Source organism: Cygnus olor, chromosome 2, assembly GCF_009769625.2.
Source record: "Cygnus olor isolate bCygOlo1 chromosome 2, bCygOlo1.pri.v2, whole genome shotgun sequence".
In the NCBI taxonomy this organism is placed as follows: Eukaryota; Metazoa; Chordata; class Aves; order Anseriformes; family Anatidae; genus Cygnus; species Cygnus olor.
The window spans coordinates 118962420-118982602 of NC_049170.1; the positions used below are offsets into that span (position 1 = coordinate 118962420).

General features: G+C 37.1%; 1 protein-coding gene across 2 annotated transcripts in view; it reads right to left on the minus strand.

Annotated features, from left to right (window-relative positions):
* Positions 1-20183, minus strand: part of RB1CC1 (RB1 inducible coiled-coil 1) — a 78066-nt gene that overhangs the window by 35652 nt on the left and 22231 nt on the right. For both annotated transcript variants that reach the window (XM_040550422.1, XM_040550421.1), the window contains exons 6-9: positions 13949-14151; positions 12396-12831; positions 9424-9594; positions 717-901 (exon numbers count right to left, since the gene is read on the minus strand). In XM_040550422.1, the coding sequence (XP_040406356.1) occupies positions 717-901; positions 9424-9594; positions 12396-12831; positions 13949-14151 (995 nt within the window). The remainder of the gene's footprint in view (positions 1-716; positions 902-9423; positions 9595-12395; positions 12832-13948; positions 14152-20183) is intronic.

Below are 20183 nucleotides of genomic sequence, written 5' to 3' on the forward strand. Positions count from 1 at the left end.
CTGAACAAACCAAGGGACCTCAGCCACTACTCATACATCTTGCCCTCTATACCCTTCACTAATGTTGCTTAATTATTAACAGCTAGTATAAACATATCATTTCTTCAGAAAGGATTATAAGTCTGTACACTTTCCCTATGTATCTGACATAACATTAAATAAAGCTTAAGGATTAGGTTTAATAGCGGAAAGAACACTTTTTACGTTTAGCAATACAGACTACTTACTGCCTTCTATGGCATAGGCAATGACACTTACATGAAAAAATGACACTGTCAGTAGATGTAATTATTTTTCATTAACTGCAGGTAAATAAACTAATGTCATGCTTTCTTGCTTTGATATGATCACAAGCTACTGAAGAATGTTTTACTTATATTTATTACACTCTTTTGAAAATATCAATATAATTGCCAGATTTTAAATAAGATATTGATGGCTTTCAAGGTTGATGACAGGAGAGGGGATTGTTGGTTCAAGAATATTGTTTTATTGATATGAAGGTCATTAAGAGATTTTTTCTTACAGCTTAAGTAATATTTTGTTTCATACTTACAGATGAGTTGATAAACAACCTCAACTGATCCAACTTTTATTTTCTCTTCCATTGAGAAAAGCCTCTGTGCATTACTGAAGATTTCCTTATGACACTTTTTCTTTTAAGAATATCAATGCAAGTGGAATTTGCAGTGCCAAGTTGAGAAGTTGTAACTTACTTTAGTCTGACTTGAAGATTATTTGCAAGCTCCTGTTTGGCAGTGGTGCATTTCTGTTTAATATCTAACAGTTTTCTGTGATTAGTTAACATAATCATCAGCTGATTTGCATGACTCAAACACAAGTCAGGCAGCACAGAAGGATCTTTCAAGTTCTCAGCTCTCTTCTGATTAGCCAAAAATCCCTATAGGAGAAAAGATACGTTTGTTACACAAGCTTTGTAACAATCAAAAAGCACTGAAGTAATCATCTTCTCTGTAAGCATGCAAGACTTTTAATAAAATTCCTGTAACTATTAAAGGGTATAACAGAATCCTACATAGAGAAATCAAGTGTCAAGCTCACATTACTTCCATTCTCTAATCCAATACCAAATAAATCTCAGCTGAGATTTTAATCTCCAAACATTACCAACACAACCTTTTAAGAACTTCCCACAACTAACCAGCACAAGTGAAAGATTTTAAATTTAATACAGCAGAAAGAAGTAGATACTAATTCTAATGCAATCAACCATCATTCTAATTCCTGCAAACAGCTTTTTAAATTCTGGCATATCCAAGACTTAACATTATAGCATATCCAGTATTATTCCTGTGGGCGAAAGAATCTACCTCTTAAACAATTAAATTCATATATGAAAATAATTTTTCCCCCTCCTTCCTAGGATGAATCTATGTACAAAGTTAAACATCATCTTCATTCATTATCTGCCAATTAGGAAGTACATCATAATTGTCACTAAATTGTCAGCCATGCAAGTCCTACCTAAGACAAATTATTGAACATCTTTATGCAGTATGGAATGTATAACCTTCAAAACACAGCAAAATAAGTACATGCAGTGACAATTAAGGATGCCTGATACTCCTTATTAGAAGCATCAATTTTCACTTAGCCTTCATTATTCCAGGATGTAATTGTCTGTCATTAGCTCTTCCATTGTCTACTTGTATAAGACTGTTCCTCACAAGTATCTTCTGAAAAGTCAAATACTGAACCATTAAAAAAAATAACCTGAGGAACATTAAGTGCTTTTGCAATATGTTAAAATTCTTATAATTGTTTTTACTCAGAAGTATTAACTTTCCTATTATGGGGCAGGAATTAGGAATTTGCCCTGGGTCTCTACAGTGTAAGAAAACGCAATGAAAGAGAGAAGGACAAAAGAGCATTATGACCAGGATTTTCTGTGGAATCTAGACCACAACACAGACTCTCTGAAACAGTTGTCCATTTTACCAATTGTAGAGCTGAGAATACTGCAAACACTATCAGTAATACATTTTTCTTCTTTTATTCCTGTAAAGGGCACTGGCTTTGCATAACAACCAAATAGAAAGTTTTGTTGGCAAACATCCTATCAATACCATACGTGAGGGTGGAAGAAGTTTCATGAATGGAAATTCTCCCCACTGACTTCTCTTCAGTAATCCAGAAAGATATGAAAATATTTTAAAAGCTGAAGTAGCTAAGTCAAGGGTAACAAAACACTTGCCATAAAGCAATAGGGTCTCTAGTTTATCCATATGCATCATGGTGGGGAGTGCTGACAAGTCTCTCCAATTGTGAACACTTGCTCTAAACTCTTGTTTCTGATGAGCCAGTGGAACAAGAGGAAGTAGGGAGAGAAAGCAGCTTCAGCAAGACAACAAGAATGGAAACGTGCAGCCAGACATTTATTTGCAAGTTGGAGATTGGGCAGGGCAAGGAATTACTTGTTATGTTGTGGATGACAACAGGCAACCCCGTAAAAGGGTCAGGGGGCAAAACAAGAAAGTTGGACCATCTTAGACATGTCTTAGATTGGTGATTACAGAAGGTAGCATATGTAGACATACGCAGAAGATGCAGCAAAGGCAGGGACAGGGAAGCATCCTGACATAAGAACTACTGTGCCGGGCCATTGTCTCCTTCGTCACATGCAACAGGTGAGACAAAATACTGCTGGAGGCAGTGTGGTTCTTCACCTATGATTTTGCTCATTGATTTTGTCCACTTCCATGTTGCATCTGACACATTGCTTGAACACAGCGGACACTACATTTGTACTTCCATAAGCTTGTTTATTAACCCTTTGTTTTCTTAATAAAGAAATAAAAAACAGACATTAGTTCTAAGTGTTTCTTTCTGATGTTGAAGTCAATGAGAACAGTAAGCCATACAGAATTACATATACAAGGTAACAAATGAAATTACTGTCATTGCTGGTTTAATATTGAAAGCGAACAGGTCTTGACATCAAATACTATAAAGCTTATTTGCAAAGCCTGCAATAAGTATTTGTATCCTAGTGAGAAAAGCACAGAAATCAGAAAGTAAAGTATCATAAAAGTAGGTTAAGTGTAACGAAAAGAAAATGAAAGATGCACACAGCAGATGGAAGAGAATACTGAAGAGCTATGCAGTTACTGAACTCTGTGCAACTTCCGCATTGAATGAGGGAGGACCTTTTGGCAAACAAAAGCAGGTTGCCAGCGTTTTAACTGCCTGTCTTATTCAGCCCAAGTGAATGGAAACTAGAAAAGGTGAGAAGAATTGTTAGAGATGATCGAGATGAGGAGTCTCACCAAAAGAACTTGAATTGTTTAGCTATGGAAGACAAAGACATTGAACATGCTGTGCTAATCATTAGGGAATTGCCAAGTACCAAAATCAAAGACAGGATTAGGCATGAGAAAATAGATTTGAACTAGACAAGAATACATGCAGATCTGAGATGAAAGGATGTTTATACATTTTAGGACAATCAGATTGTATAAAACTGTAACACGTACAGAGAAATCAAGAAAATAATTGCTTTTAAATTGCATCTCAGTAAGCTTTTTAAATTGGCCACGTGGTATGGAGCTTGCAATTACACAAAACTGGATGCATTGAGCTAGGAAATTCCTTCCAGCTTTACTCTCAGTTCCAAAAGGCTATTTTTTGAGTTTGAATAGTTTGAATGTCTTTTGAGGTTTCTGTATCTGTGAATCCATCTTTAAAATAAATTTCAAACTAAAATTCTCATAGCATGCAGATCAGAAATAAAATTCTCAGCATACTAGAAAAAAAAACAATGTCATTGTTTTGGCTGGGATAGAGTTAGTAGAGGCTTGCATAATGCTGTGGTTTGGATTTTTTTTATGAGACTAGTAGTGATAACAGACCGATGTTTTAGCTGTTGCAGAGCAGTGCTCACACAGAGCCAAGGCCTTTCCAGCTCCTGGTGCTGCCCTGCCAGTGAGGAGGCTGGGGGTGCACCATAAGCTAGGAGGAGACACAGCCAAGGCAGCTGGCCCAGGCTGGCCAGAGGGATGTCCCATACCACAGAGTGTCATGCCCAGCAATAAAAGCTGGGGTAAAGAAGGAGAAAGGGGGGGATGTTCAGAGTGATGGTGTTCGTCTTCCCAAGAAACCATTGTGATGAGCCCTGATCTCCTGGAAGGGGCTGAACACCTGCCTGCTGATGGGAAGCAGCAAATGAACTCCTGGTTTGGCTCTGCCTGTGCACATGGCTTTTGCTTTACCCAGTAAACTGTCTTTATTTCAACTCATGATTTCTCACATTTTTACAGACACAGATTTCTAGGTTGGAAGAGACCTCAAGATCATCTAGTCCAACCTCCGACCTAACACTAAGTACTCCACTAAACCATATCGCTAAGCTCTACATCTAAACGTCTTTTAAAGACCTCCAGGGATGGCAACTCAACCACTTCCCTGGGCAGCCCATTCCAATGCTTAATAACCCTTTCGGTAAAGAAGTACTTCCTAACATCCAACCTGAAACTCCCGTCGCAACTTTTGCCCATTCCCCCTCGTCCTGTCACCAGACACGTGGGAGAACAGCCCAACCCCCACCTCTCTACAGCCTCCTTTAAGGTAACTGTAGAGAGCGATAAGGTCGCCCCTGAGCCTCCTCTTCTCCAGGCTGAACAAGCCCAGCTCCCTCAGCCGCTCCTCGTAAGACTTGTTCTCCAGACCCCTCACCAGCTTGGTCGCCCTTCTCTGGACTCGCTCGAGCGCATCCATGTCCTTCCTGTAGCGAGGGGCCCAAAACTGAACACAGTACTCAAGGTGCGGCCTCACCAGAGCCGAGTACAGGGGCACAATCACTTCCCTAGACCTGCTGGCCACACTGCTTCTTATACAGGCCAGGATGCTGTCGGCCTTCTTGGCCACCTGAGCACACTGCTGGCTCATATTCAGCTGACTATCAACCAATACTCCCAGGTCCTTCTCGGCCAGGCAGCTTTCCAACCACTCATCTCCCAGCCTGTAGCTCTGCTTGGGGTTGTTGCGCCCCAGGTGCAGGACCCGGCACTTGGCCTTGTTGAACTTCATACAGTTGACCTCAGCCCATCGGTCCAGCCTATCCAGATCCTCCTGCAGAGCCTTCCTTTCCTTGAGCAGATCGACACACGCACTTAGCTTGGTGTCATCTGCAAACTTACTGAGGGTGCACTGGACGCCCTCATCCAGATCATCGATAAAGATATTAAAGAGGACTGGCCCCAGTACCGAGCCCTGGGGGACACCACTAGTGACCAGCCTCCAACCAGATTTGACTCCATTCACCACAACTCTCTGGGCCCGGCTATCCAGCCAGTTTTTAACCCAGCGAAGCGTACGCCAGTCCAAGCCCCGAGCAGCCAGTTTCTTGAGGAGAATGCTGTGGGGAACGGTGTCAAAAGCCTTACTGAGGTCAAGGTAAACCACATCCACAGCCTTTCCCTCATCCACCAAGCGCATCACTTGGTCATAGAAGGAGATCAGGTTCGTCAAGCAGGACCTGCCTTTCATAAACCCATGCTGACTGGGCCTGATCGCCTGGTTGCCCTGCAAGTGCCGCGTGATGACCCTCAAGACAATCTGCTCCATGAGCTTTCCTGGCACTGAGGTCAAACTGACAGGCCTATAGTTCCCCGGGTCTGCCCTCCGGCCCTTCTTATAGATGGGCGTCACATTGGCTAGCCGCCAGTCAACTGGGACCTCCCCCGATAGCCAGGACTGCCGATAAATGATGGAAAGCGGCTCGGCCAGCTCCTCCGCCAGTTCTTTCAGTACCCTCGGGTGCATCCCATCCAGCCCCATCGACTTGCGCACATCCAAGCTCCGTAGCAGGTCGCCAACCATTTCCTCATGAATAGCGAAGGCCACATCCTGCTCCCCATCCCCTTCCACCAGCTCAGGGCACTGGGTATCCAGAGATACCTTTCTGGTTCTCTCCCCCATCCCACCTGGGGAGAGTGAGCAAGCAGCTGTATGGCACTGAGCTGCCTGCTGGGGTTAAACTACAACAGCTAGTTAAGAAAAACTACAGTAAAATAAAAAAAGCAAGGAAACAATAAACGTTGGAGAAATCCAAGATGTAAAGTAATCAATTGTACCAACAAGTTCTTGCCTTTTTAGCCCTGAGAAAAGGGAAGGGTTGACATGAGCACCACAGGTAAACTAAGAAGAGCCCTGAAAATAAACAGGTACGCTAGTTCTTTCGTTGATTTTCACAGTGACTATTTCTAAATCAAAAAAAAAAAAAAAAAACAAAACAAGAAAGAATATTTAACACTTTAGACTTAAATTCAAATAGTCAACAGGGAAAGGTGGCAGTCGGTGGGGTAATTAACAGCTGAGAAGACCTAGAAGCATGATAAATCCCCCCAAAAAACAAAATAAGATTTCCCTAATGTCAATAAGTGGAAGGGATATAAAAGTACAAAATATGACACTGACAATATGGATAACTCTCCCCCTTTTAATTAAAGTTCTTTTCTCATTAACTTTATGAGAAGCAGAACAATCCCAGAAACAAGAAAGCCATCTGAAAATCTGTGTGTTGGCTATGGTTAACAGAACTAACAGAAGACTAACACTTCTATGAATCTAGTTTGTAGAAGTGAATTTTGATGTAACTATGTTTTAAAAAGCTACACTATTAATTGAGAAAATTTGGAAAAAAATCAAATGCAAGAAAATGCTGTAAAGGACAAGCTACTGGACAGAATCATACTGAAAGATTAAAGAGGCTCCAAATGTTCTATATGAGTACCCTTATTACATAATGCCACCTACTGACCATAGTTATATATGCTTATGCTACAAAACCCAGCTTCCACAGAGAAAAATAGTTTTTGAATTTAACAAAGCAGCTTTCCATTGCTCCAGCAGCTGGAGATTAACTACTCAAGTACATAAATCAAAAAGTATTTTTTCATATAAAAGGCTGTTTAAGAGTCAGTTCATTGAAAAGACTAACCAGAGACAAAATAACTCTTAAGACAGTCCAAGGGACAAACAAATTATCTAAGCAACGAGGCCTTCTAGCAGCAGATGACTGTTCTGTGGGCTAAGTTTGTTCTGAATTTCAGTAACAGAACCTAAGTTGGAATAGAAAGTCAAGTCAAATTCTAGACGGAACATAAGCTTTTTCCAGCCTGGGAAAGACAAGTATACAACTTCCAATACATACACTGCCGCTAGAATTACCATTTAGATGTTCCTTACTCTTGTTCCATAAAATACATCCACTTGCTATTTCTTTATGAACAGAAATAGTTCACTGCTGAAAAATGTGATATAAAGGAAGAGTTTTCTTCTAGTAACACCAAATATCAACAGTTATCAAAAAAATTTAAGCACTCCCTTTAAAAATACCCAAGTCTTTGCCTATATTTTTCAATAAGATGAAACCCTTGCACATAGCTATCCTTTTTAAGATTTCTATGAAGACTATCACTTGATTAATATGATAGTAGCTCTAATCTCACATTAAGCATCTACAAGCACCTAGTTTTTTCAAACGGTATCTAAACAACTACATTAAATGATGAAATCATACAAGCATATGAAATGAAAAACGATGTACGATGTCTTCCTAGATCTGATTAGAAAATGCTTCCTGAGGCTTTTCCATCATATATGCAGCATATACAGAAATGCTTCCATATAAAATGAAGGAATAAAGCTATCTAGGAGTACACTTCGTACTTAATCACAAGCATTCAATTCACTACGGAAGAAAAAAACCTTGTCCTATCTAGGGTATAAGATAAGGCATACTCTTCTTGATGAGGGTGGTGAGGCACTGAAACTGGTTGCCCATAGAGGTTGTGGAACCCTGGAAGTGCTCAGGCTGGATGTGGCTTTGGACAACCTGATCTAATGGAAGGCGTCCTTGTCCACGGTAGGGAGATCAGAATAAGATGATATTCAAGGTGCCTTCCAATCCAAACCATTCTATGAGTCTATCTCACTATTCTTAAAACAAAACAAAAAACTTGTGTCTTTTATGATACACATACAAAAGAAACAGCCAGTTTACAAAAAAAGACAAGGCAAAGATGAAGATTTGAAACTTTGAAGTCTGATAAATCTTCAAAAGGCACATAATCAAAACGTACAGAGGTATTTAAAAAAGGTACCAAGTATCTTTCCAATTGACTTTTAGGCATGTCACTCAAGTAGAATTGGTAAACTTGAGGTACATTCCTCATTCAAGTGGAGAGGGAGAACACAGCTAAGACCACAACAGCACTGGGCAACCAAGTAGAGAGATGCAAGAATAGCTTTCTCCATCATGCTAAATTTCCCTTGGATTTAGCACCTGCCTACAACATAAACATGTTTTTTTTGTATGTCTGTCTTGCATACATTTAACAAAAACTTATGCCTGGACTTACTCATTGAAATTACTGGAGAACAGTCTCCACTTTTAAGTAATGCTGCCAGAAGAACTAGTAGCACCCACCTTTACACACCAGTCAGAGGATGCAGCTGGAAACCTGGGTCCTACATGACTGCCAGTCCAATTCTTCCCTAGGACTTGAAAGGGGCCCCTAACCACCCAGCTGACCAGCAAGATAGGGAAGAACGCTGCTCAATTATTCCCACTAATGATACACCGCACCAAGCAGAAATGAGTAACTCGTTTGTTTCCTTATGGTCCCCATTCTGACACAATGGTGAAAATCTACACATCTATTACATCAGGTAATGATCGCGTACAGGTCTTAATATACTTCTAGTTCCAAAAGACAATCGGGTATAAAATTAACTGAAGCTCTTCACAGAAGCTGCATTTAATAAAGAAACTTTACTACAGCACTATACTATTTAAAATGTACAGCTCGTGTGTTTGTGTATTTTAATATTTAGAAAAGCTTTAAATCAAATTTCTTACCACTTCAAATGACAGGCACACTACATTTTCTCCTCACTACAAGCTTGGTGATCAACCATTAAGCACATTACCTCTTCTCGGGTACTTTTATAGTGGCAGTTACCAAGGGCTAAGTATTTGCCTTCAAAAACAAAAATTAATGTGTCTCTTTCTTATTCCGTATCTCTCAATCAAGCTCTGATTTTTTTCCTTAGTTCTAGACAACAAGGATAACAATAAATCCCTCCATGACTGAAACCTGAAGGTGAACAGACTTGCTCTTACTCCTGAAGTATACAACAGTGGTAACTCCTCTTTTCAGATCAAAAAATAAAAGAACACTGAAGTATTCAAAAGAATACGGTAATCAGCTGTGCACTGTAAACATAACATGTAAAAATAATATTTAACTGTCCAATTATTATAAATATAGCGCTTTACTGTAACACATTGAAAACTATCTTGCATTAAGACATGCAACTGTTTCATTATAACCTTTAACAGCATACACATATCAAAAGTCTACCATCTTCCAACGTCACACAAATATACATTTGCATTACCTGAGCAAGTTCTTTTTGTTCATTCACCAGTCTGCTGCAACTTGCTATCATCTGATCCAATGCATAGAGCCTATCCTCAAGGCCTTTAATAGCCTTCATGTTCTGATTATCTAGTTTGGCAATAGTTTGTCGACATTCTGCCAAAAACGGCTGGATGATCCTTGGATCGAGCTAGAAATAAAATAACGGAAAAAATTAGCACTTGATGTATTCAAAGGTAACATGAAATAACTACATGAATTTTCATAACCTTAATATTTTTCCTTCACTATTCTGTCGTTTCTAGTACTATTTCCACTAAGCATTTTCTTTGAATCAAAGACATGCCTACATCTTTCATTTGTTTCAGAATCCTGAATTAATTAGATTGTGGATTTTTGATCAATGCATCAGCTTCTTTTAAGTTTTCCAACCAGATCATCGTACAAATCAGGTCCTTGCAAGGGGAAGGGACAATGAGGGGACAGTGAGAATTAAAGCTAATGGACAGAGCGTACACTAGAAAAGAGTCTATACAGCTATAATCAGAACAAACGACAAATGTGACTCAGTGGGAAGTGCAATAGGGAGGGTGGTAGGAAAGAGCTGCAAGACTCATTAGCACTTTCCCACTAAATGAAAGTGTTTAATTTATGGCTTCGTATATAAGGCAGATCAGTACTAGTAACTAGAATACAAGCTACAGAAAAATAGTACATTTCTAATACTTTTCACTATTATTTTTGATAACACATCGTTAATAAAATTGTTTCATCATACTCCTTTGTGACCCATCATCCAGGAAAAAATAAAAAAAATAAACTGTGAAACATTAAGAAGCTACAACACCCACAGACAGTAAGGGTAACCCTTCAAGTTTCACTAAAGAAGCAACAAAACAAATTAAAAGCATTAAGTGAGAATCTAATGAAAAGTATACAAGTACAAAGTCATACAAGCTGTCATAACACTGACTTCTTCCACTAATATGCAGGTTTTACAACGACCCACACCAAAAAGCATACTTACACCTTCCTAAAGATACACTTACGTGTATCAATATTAACATGAATAAAAACCCTATTTTCCCCAATCTAGTATTTGGCTGTATAAAAGCTTTCCTATGCAGTACTTTCATTCTGTTACAAATCTCATACAGACACGTTACACTTCAATGAAAATCTTACCTGAATTCAGAGTTTCAAATAAGAATTGCAATTGTAAGTCATTTGTATGGTTCATATTTCCAAAAAGGACAGGGCAGGGGAAGAATGGCGAAGAACAGTAACAAAAAATGATTGGCTTTTGTATTCTCACATTGAAGTGTTCTCTTAATATTTACTTGAGATGACAACTGTGTTGTGAGATATTTATTTGGTTGATTTTCCTTTTCAGCTACACACTAATTCTGTTTTCTAATTCTAAATCAATGGCAAACAAAGATTGAATCCTTTGTCTGTGCTACATTAAAGAGAGTAAATTAATGTTTTCCTAGGAGCTATCATATTGAAGCTTTTGAGTTTTTGTGAGAACTAAATCAAAATTGATCACTTATAGTTGGTCTGGTGGTAGCCAGAATAGATGGAGTATCTACCTGTCAATTACGATTGGAAAAAAAATTGCAGGGGCAACTTCATTCCCACCCCCCCCTACAAAAAAACAACTAGATAAGAAAAGCAAGGACAGAAAAGTACACAGTTACAATGTAACCTACTCAAAACAGGTGACATAGGTCAAATAAGACTTCAAGCTAATCTAAAGAAGGTACAGCAACTAACTGTTTTTTTCTTCAGCATCACTACATTTATTTTGAAGCAACTCTAATTCCTGTCTCTCAAAATATTGATAGATATAGGGACATAATACAGGACAACTTAACTAGTATGAACAAAATGAATTTCTTCGCCCTCAAATTGAACTACAGGGCTTTGTTACTTGCTTAAAACTATCAGAAAGCACCTTGTAGCATTACCAAAGAAACAAAACAGAGGATTGTCTCAGACTTCCGCAAAGTTTTTCAGAGACAGCACTGAACATACTTGGTTTTGGTAAAAGAAAGTAAAACTGTCACAACTTGGAAAGCCCAGTCATTCACTCAGCCTTTTCTGTACTACTAAAATTGAGACAGCTCAAAACCTTGGGCAGGCCTTAATATTAAGCCCAATTCTCCACTTACTTTTAAGGCAGAATTAAAAAAAGTAAAACTGATCACATGGTAACTCTCCTTGTAACAGATTATGCCTAGACATAATTGAGAGTCTTCCATTCTTACCTTAATTAAAATAAAGTGTCCAAGACAATATAAATTATTTTTTTGTTTGTTCCAGGTACATTGAGTTATATTAAAACAATACATATGCAAACAAGGTTACACAACATAAGAAATATAAGCTACAGAAAAAGGTACAAGCAAGCAAGAAAGAAGGATATCTCAATGTAAAAGGTTACAACGTTAATTGGCTAAAGCAGTGACTTACAAAGAACATGAGCATGTACCAGTTAATAAAGAATGAAGAAATATCACGATTAACTACATGAATTTGATCTTTCAATAAATATTCAGTATTTTTAAGTACAGACTAACAGTGAATTTGGTCCAGGAAAATTTTAGTTTCATTATAAGCACAAAAACACAATCAACTGAGAGCAGAAGCTGCTTTGATACAAGAAATTATTGGCTTTCCAGAAGGAGTAGCTACTTTTGGAAAAAAAAGGCAGCAGAACCCCAAAACAACAACAAAACCTCCAAGATAATGAACATTCATTGTGAAATTATAAATTTTCTCAGAGGTCAAATTCTTAAAACTCAAGAACTCATTCACAAAATATTTCCCCCACCCCCACTTTGTTTTGGTCTCCCTTCAGAAAGTTATTTGAGAAACAACAAGCTATAGGAAGTTGAATCACTTCAAAAGAACCGTCATCTGGAAAATAAAACTATCCCATAGCAAATTTTCAATATAATTTGAGTGAGAAAAAAATTGTTAACTTACCCTGCTCATAGAATCAAAACATTTTCTGACCAGCGATTCAACATCGTTAGGTCTATCTTGAACGTTTATCCAGTCTAACAAAGACACATTGAATGAAGGCTGATCATCATCTTTCAATTCTACTGATGCTTCATTGTCCTGGACAGTAGCATTTTGACCAGACTCCTTATCATCTTTTACATTTTCAGGATTTGTGCCTTCCAAAGCTGAATGTTCAACTGACTTGCAAAATGATGCTAACATTGATTTATTGTTCATTTTAGATACATCAGAATAAAGCACCAGTTCAGGAGATTTCCCATCCTCAGTTTCTTCACTTTCTGCCCCTCCACGCTCAGCGGAAGAATCCAGTCTTCCTAAACACTCCCTGTAACTATGTCTTGTTAGGCACTCCAGCAGTGGTATCTTGGCCATGATAGAAACAGCAGAACCCAAGCTTTTTTAAAAAGGGTGAAAACAAAAAGCCATCAGTATCCAGAAGCCAATTGCATACCAACTTTGACACAAGCCACTCATAATTAAAGTGCCATTTGTATATTTTAGAACTGAAACAGACTTCAAAATGAATTTGGTTATTACCCTTTCAAAGCACTGCGTTCAGTAACAACATCATGAGAGCACAGAAAGTAATTTTTTGCTCTCTTCCACTGCTGAATATGAACTCTTCTAAACTTCAGGGTAAGCTTATATGTCATATAAGCTTATATGTCAATATTATATGGCATAATGCGATGACAAAAACATGAAAAAACATGGCAGTTTGATAACTGAGACATCCATATTTTAAACACACAACTGGGACTTTTATGTTTGCATTCTGCATAGGTATACACCAATGCTTATTAGTAAAGATTGAGTGCCCTCTGGCTGACTACTTTTGCAGAGCTTGAATGCTCTCTACGTATTTGGTAAAAACTATGAAGTCCAACTTATTTTTTGTTTTATTAAAAAAAGGTAAACCATATTTCTGCTTGATTTCTCTAAGTACCTGAAATTCTATTAGGCACTTCACTCACAGAAATACCACAATAGTATAACGTCTCCAGAAAGATGTCAAAAAAATATTTTCCTTCAAGCAACATCCAGAGTTTGCAAGGCTGTAAGTATACATTTATATACACACACCCAAAGATGTATATATACACCAAGATTCCGTGTTATAAGTAGCTTCAAATTTGCAACATAGATCATCATTCTTAATATGTAAGTATTCAGAAGTATATAATTCAGAAGTTCAAATATGTATTTAAAATACTATTTAATGTCTAAATTTATTATCTAGATATTTCTAGTGTACATTTGGAAGGACTCCAGCTCTTAAACAGCTCACATTAGTGAGCATAATCTTCCAGATAATTCAATACAGGTTTCTGTGTGGTGATGAATGCAATGAAAAAAAGTCATTTAAAAAATAACTAGCATAGAAGAGAAAGAATGTTTTCAGTGACATAATCAAATACACGCCTGATTAATTAAAACTAGCAAGAGATATACAACACAAAAAATGTAAATAAGCTCTGGAGATTGAGAGTGAAGTTAAATGGCAAACCTACTGTGTGAGTTTCAACTTGATATCATCTATGGACTGCAAATAGCTTGAATATACATTTTCAAACTTGAAAAGTAGCTTTTGGTAAGAGTATGTACAATCTTCCAAGTTGGCCATTATGGCAGCCCAGCCTTGATGCTGAAGATGTTCATCATGTACAAGACCTTCACAGAATGAGCAAAGCTTCTTGGCAACTTCATACATTTCCTAGAAAAAAAAATCCAACAAAAAAAAATGAAACTCACTTAGCCGGACTTGTGATGTTTTATATAGCTACCATAGAAAAGTGAGACACTTAGAAAATATTAAGATAAAAAGTGTTAAACTGTGACAGCTAAAGCTGCACATCTCTTAAAACTTCAACCAAAAATAACTTCCTTTACTCTTAAGAAAATCAGTTAGAGGATGAAAAAATTATAGAGCATTTACTGAATTATTTTTCTTCTAAATAGGCAGATGAAAAGCTGCAGTTCAAAAGAAAAACTCATACTTGAATTCTGCTAATATAAAATATTCAGTGCACACGTGAATAATAATGCTTGTACTAATCTAGCAGAAGGAGCTGGAAAACAAGGTAGATTAAAGAGAAAACTATTGAAGAGCCAAGCAGAAACTCAGAATAAGATAAAGAATGGCAGTATCCATCAATAGAAACACAGGTACATCAGATGCAGGGAGAGATGCATAGTGTAAAAGGGAGGGCAGATACTTAACTGAAGTCTTTTAGCAATTAATAAACCAGAGAAGCAGAGCAGAGAGCATACAAAACTCTAAAACACCCTGAAACTTGGTGCACGCAAATCAACACAGTTTTTCTATTAAATAATTGTATGACACAAACATTTACCCACCATAAGAAGGTGAAAATTTAATTACCACCCAATATGGCAGAGATAAAAGAGACCTAGATATGGCAAGTACCAAATCCTATTAGAAATGCACTAATAGCAATGCCTTATTCTATTCAATTCCAAAATTTTAACTATTAGTAGAAAATCTATTTAAAGTATACTAACAAACTGCATCTCCCCTACTACCCCCAAGATGCCTACTTCCCAAACACCCAAATGAGAAAATAATATAGAAGTCACACTTAATCCTTCAGCTCAACACTTTATAACATACTAAATTGGAAATAGTCTCCTCAGAATACCTGGATGTTTGGTTTTAGTGTTTGCCTACCCACCAAGGAAAAAAATCCTACAACTTTTTGCATGTTGTTCATAGCGTTGAACTAAACAAAGCATATCTTTCCCTTGTTATAGTGCACGTGAGAAGCGTACATGGAGAAACAAGTTTACATTATTTAAGTACAGTGAAAAAGCAGTAAAAACCTCAACATATTATAAAATACGTTCACTTCTGACCACATGGTTTACAGCACATATGCATACACAAAATTTTCAAACAATAACACTTATCTTCCCAAAATAAATCACAAAACTGCAGAGCATCTTATCTGAAGATTTCAGAATTAATCTTGACAAAGCCTAAGTTACAAACTCACTTTAAAAACAAACAAAAAGCAACAAAAAAAAGTCCAAGTATTGTCTCCAGCAGCATCACAAAATTCCATTGTCTTTCAAATTACTGGTATCTAACTTATCAGCATGCAAACAATGAATATATAACTACTTATATGTGAAACCCAAGGAAATCAAAAGCTATTACAAATTTCTACCATTTCATAGTACAGGCACTGGTTTTCCTTTAGTATGTCTTTGCAACTTGGTCTTGTTTTCTGAACTTTGTTCACCTTCTGGGCACACAACGGGAAGAATTTCTACTTTGAAAAGAACAGTTATTTTATTTGCAGCATGAGCTCTCGCTTCCCAAGTCAAAACTAGCAACACAACTTGGACAGCATCCAGGTTGTGCTGACATCTTCAAGTCATTACCTTAATACTAGATCCAGTCCCTCTGTACAACTTAAATATACACATGCAAACTAACGCAATACTGACAACTTGAAGAATTTTTATTACTCATTCTTGAATACAAATTACTCAAACAAATTCTGCAGCAGACGAAAAAAGAGCTGCTGCTTTCTCATTTATACTGAAAACCAGAACAGACTTTTTACCCTAAAGTATACTAAAAGATATATGAAAAATATAAAGCTGAAAGGCAACTAAATGTCTCCATTGTACTCTAATGTATGCCCTGTGAAAGTAAATGAGCATTCTACTTTCAACCCACAAACACTACTCCCTTCCCAAAGTCAACGTTCCCCCACCCTATCGGCAAGAATCCTATAAATGACAGCATATGGAAACCATACATTAGTTTGAAGACTAAAACAATTTAAGCTATCTACAAAATCTAAACTGATCTCAAAGTCTTTTTATGCAGCAGTATCTTCAAGTGAGTACCATCACCGTGTACTGAGGAAAATAAAGACTGAATTTCTCCCACCCCTTAACTAAAATGTTTCTTTGAAAGCCCTGGGCATAGAGGACTTTTAGTTCTATTTTCCTTTGGACAAACTGACTTGGTATTGCACAGATCAACTATTAGGCTTGATAAGAACAGATGCTGTGCCCTGAGACATACTCTCAACTCAGACCACTTTTTTTTTTAAGCTAGATCTATTTACTGAGTTCAAAATAGGAGCCAGAAGCTGCTAAGTTAGTTTTGTTCTATTAAGTTTTGTGTGTCATCTTTGATACTCCCTGGAGAATTTAAGTGTTGTCAACTTAAGACATTAATTCTGTCAAGGTTGTCACAGCACTTTCAAACTCAAAATAAAAATTGCAAGTTATCACATTTTAATAGGAAAACATTACAACTGAGATTGCTTGTTATACTACAGATGACCAGCACTGACACTTTTTATCTAGGAGTCTGACCTGCCATGATTTACCCAAACTTAATCCGAGTCAGAAACTCATGTCCCAGAAAAGTGAAAGGGTAAAGAACAGTATTTCCCATAGAGGCAAATTAATGCTTTTTAGAAACCACATAACAGAAGGGCATTCTAGTAACTGTCAAGATTTGTCATGTAATAGAGGCAGACCCAAAGAAACTGCTATATAAAAACACCCCAGTGCCGTGTAACTATTCAACCAGTTTCATCTTCAGTGTGAAATGAGCTACAGCTCTTTAGTGTTGTACATACACACAGAAGACATGAACACTGAAAGAAAAAATCTCATTATGAAAGCAACCATAAATAAGATACTGAGGCAAAAAGATATTTTATATGTAGCTCAAGTGGTTCAATTAAAATCTGCACAGGTGCATCTTTCTTATCATTCCATCACTACTGAATGCAGCTTCAAGTGATTTGGCTTGTTTTTCCTGCCTTTTCTATAAGCAATATTAAAGGGGAGGCATCCTCAAGCTACTTTAGAAGATCAACACCAATCTATTTTACACAATCAGTATTGCTGCATGAATAAAAGAATTAAGCAGTTCCCTTCCAAACGAGTAACATCTAAAACGACAGACATAAATAAAGGCCTGCAGTTCAACATGTTTTAACACTTCTCAGTAAAGCTCCAGCACAGAAAATGAAGCCTGCCTAACAACAGGTATGCTTTTGTCATTGATTTTTCTACAGATCAGAGTAATTTGCAGACAACCAATGGTTCACAGAACATAAAAATTAAAAACTAGATGACTTGCACAGCTACATTCATTTTACTCAACTATATTGATATACCTAGAACACTGAGTTTCACCATACCACTGGAATATGGACCTCAAGAAGCACTGCTACAAGACTAGACAAACCCAACTTGCCCATTTATGTTGAAGAGGAAATAAAGGCATTTTGCCTTTTTAGTTAGTCCAAAAATCCACAGGCTCACCAGAAAGATTCTTTATCTCCATCTAGATGTTTTAACAGAATGTTTACTTGAATTATTTTATTCTATCAGCATGACTTCACCATAGGTTATTCTTCTAATTATTTCAATTTAGTAAGTTGCAACCAAAATCAGTAGAAGCAACAAAGTACGTTTTATCTGAAACAAGAATTAACTGGTAAAGTGCTTCCCATTAATTTCAAGACTTCGCCCTTGCATCCTAACACCCTAATTTTGCTCATCCAAATGGGGAAAAAAAATCATGGGAAGGTCCATTTGTCTTAAGCGCTTTTTTGGACTTACCTCTAAAGAACAAAAGTTCTCAGGAAATGCAGGGTTCTTTCCATTCTCTACAACCCTGTGGTAAAAGGAAACAAGGCATCAAAGTCCTCTATTGCCATGTGTCTGAAATTCTGTTAAAGGACTCCTTACAGGTTTGAGTCACCCTAAACAAAAAAGTAATCAACCTCAGGCCACCAAAAAGGATCCCTGAAAGTGAAGTTACACACACCACACACTACACTAGAGGATAAACACTTCCACAAAAGGTAACCAATATCTTGGTTACCAATACCAGAAACTAAGACCAATATCCCTTTTTTAACACGTCAACTGAAAACAACAGTAATGTTACTATATTAACCACTTCTCAGGATTTCAGCTTTTAAAACCTGAAGCTAGAACAGTTAACTTGACTGTGAGGGAGACTTGAGATTTCATGATAATTTCTCGTCTTTCATTAGACAGCTGATTATTCCATTCTCCTTTAATATTGATCAATTTTGGTGACTGTCCTTTGAACATTTGTCCACACAGTTCATGACTTACTACATATTTATTAAGTATTTATTTCATCAGCGTGATACAGAGCCAAGCTATTCATAGCTTAGTGACTTTTTCTTCAGTCCTGTTTTCACTAGCTCTTGGCTGAGATCCTAAAAGCAAGCTAAGAGAAGTGACAGAATTTACCACCAAAAAGGACACTGAGAAGCTGATATAAAACACCCAGCCAATGAATCAAAGCAGGGTATGAGGTAAGTGATAATTTTCACTAGCTTTTCCAAGCCATCCAAGTCTTTTTTTTTTTTTAAACACTCCCAGTGAATTTTCCAAAAGCTTAACCTAATGATTTTGGTCAAAAAGGCCAACCAAAAAACATTTAATCATAAAAGCTATTCTATTTAAACCCTGCCCAGCTCAAAGACATTCAAAGATGATGAGATTGATCATTGATGCAAGTTAAAGAAGTCTGGACTTCTGTGGAAGAGCTAGAAGTGTTTCCTGCTATTAGAATATTTAGTAAAAACGGATGAATAATAGCAATTTAATCACACAATTGCTAGAATCATTACAAATGCTTTAAGAACTCAACATTTTTAAGTAATTGTTTTCCACTGGGTCTCAAAGTAGCTTTCTAGTCAAAGTGAAAGTGTACATATTTAAACAGTAGTTACATCGCTTTCAGGAAGCATGATTATATATCTTCACTAGGGTTGGAAGCATTTGGAACTGAACCAAGAATGATGTAGGTACTACGACTACAGACATGGTTTTACATAGCCTTATGAAACAACCACACAGTTTCTCATTGCCATCCCTATCTCTAAAAGGAAAAATGACTGGAATTGACAGTTTGATGATGTCAGCAACAGTATTACATGAAATATGAAATATATCCACTAACCAAAAGTGCAAGTCTCCAATAACCTTCTTCTGTGACTTCAGTTAAAATTAGGGAATTTCAGTTAAATCACTTAAAAATAGCTAAGTAAACCCTGTTCTAAAAGATAAGCTATCAGATTTTTTTAGCAGTAGTGTTAAAAAAAGATTAGACAAGATTCACAGAACAGAGTTCATTGCGCAATGCATTGTGTAGAGAACAGCTTGTTTTCTCCTAAGCTGATATGTACGCAACTTTTTGCGAACACTCTGTGCACCTCATTGTCCACATTCCGCAGCTCAACGCCAAAACTGATGAACTGGAAGAGAAGTAGGAAAGTAGGGTAGCTGTAGAAAAGCACGCTGTAACACTTAAGGCACTTACATCTCAACAGTAAATTTTTAGCCAGAGGGCAACCAGGATACTTGGACATAAAATGAAAATAGGCTTAGAAAGTTGCTTTAACTGCTATTTAAAAGCCAGACAATATATGAAACAAACACTGAACAAGGAAAAGATGATTAAAAAAAGTTTAAAACACTGAGACATCACCACATTTGACAAAAGCTATGGAAAGTATTTCAGTTTAATCAGTGAAAGAGCAAATTGTGGTAACAGATACAGCTTCTTTAAAGTTTTTATACTGTGAATTTTATGTAATGAGATCTCCAGTTTAAAAAAAAAACACACACACCTTAAAGAAATTTGTTTAAGTGTTAAATTCAGGAAACGAAAAAGAAAATAATTTATCTTGATATGGGTAGTTATAG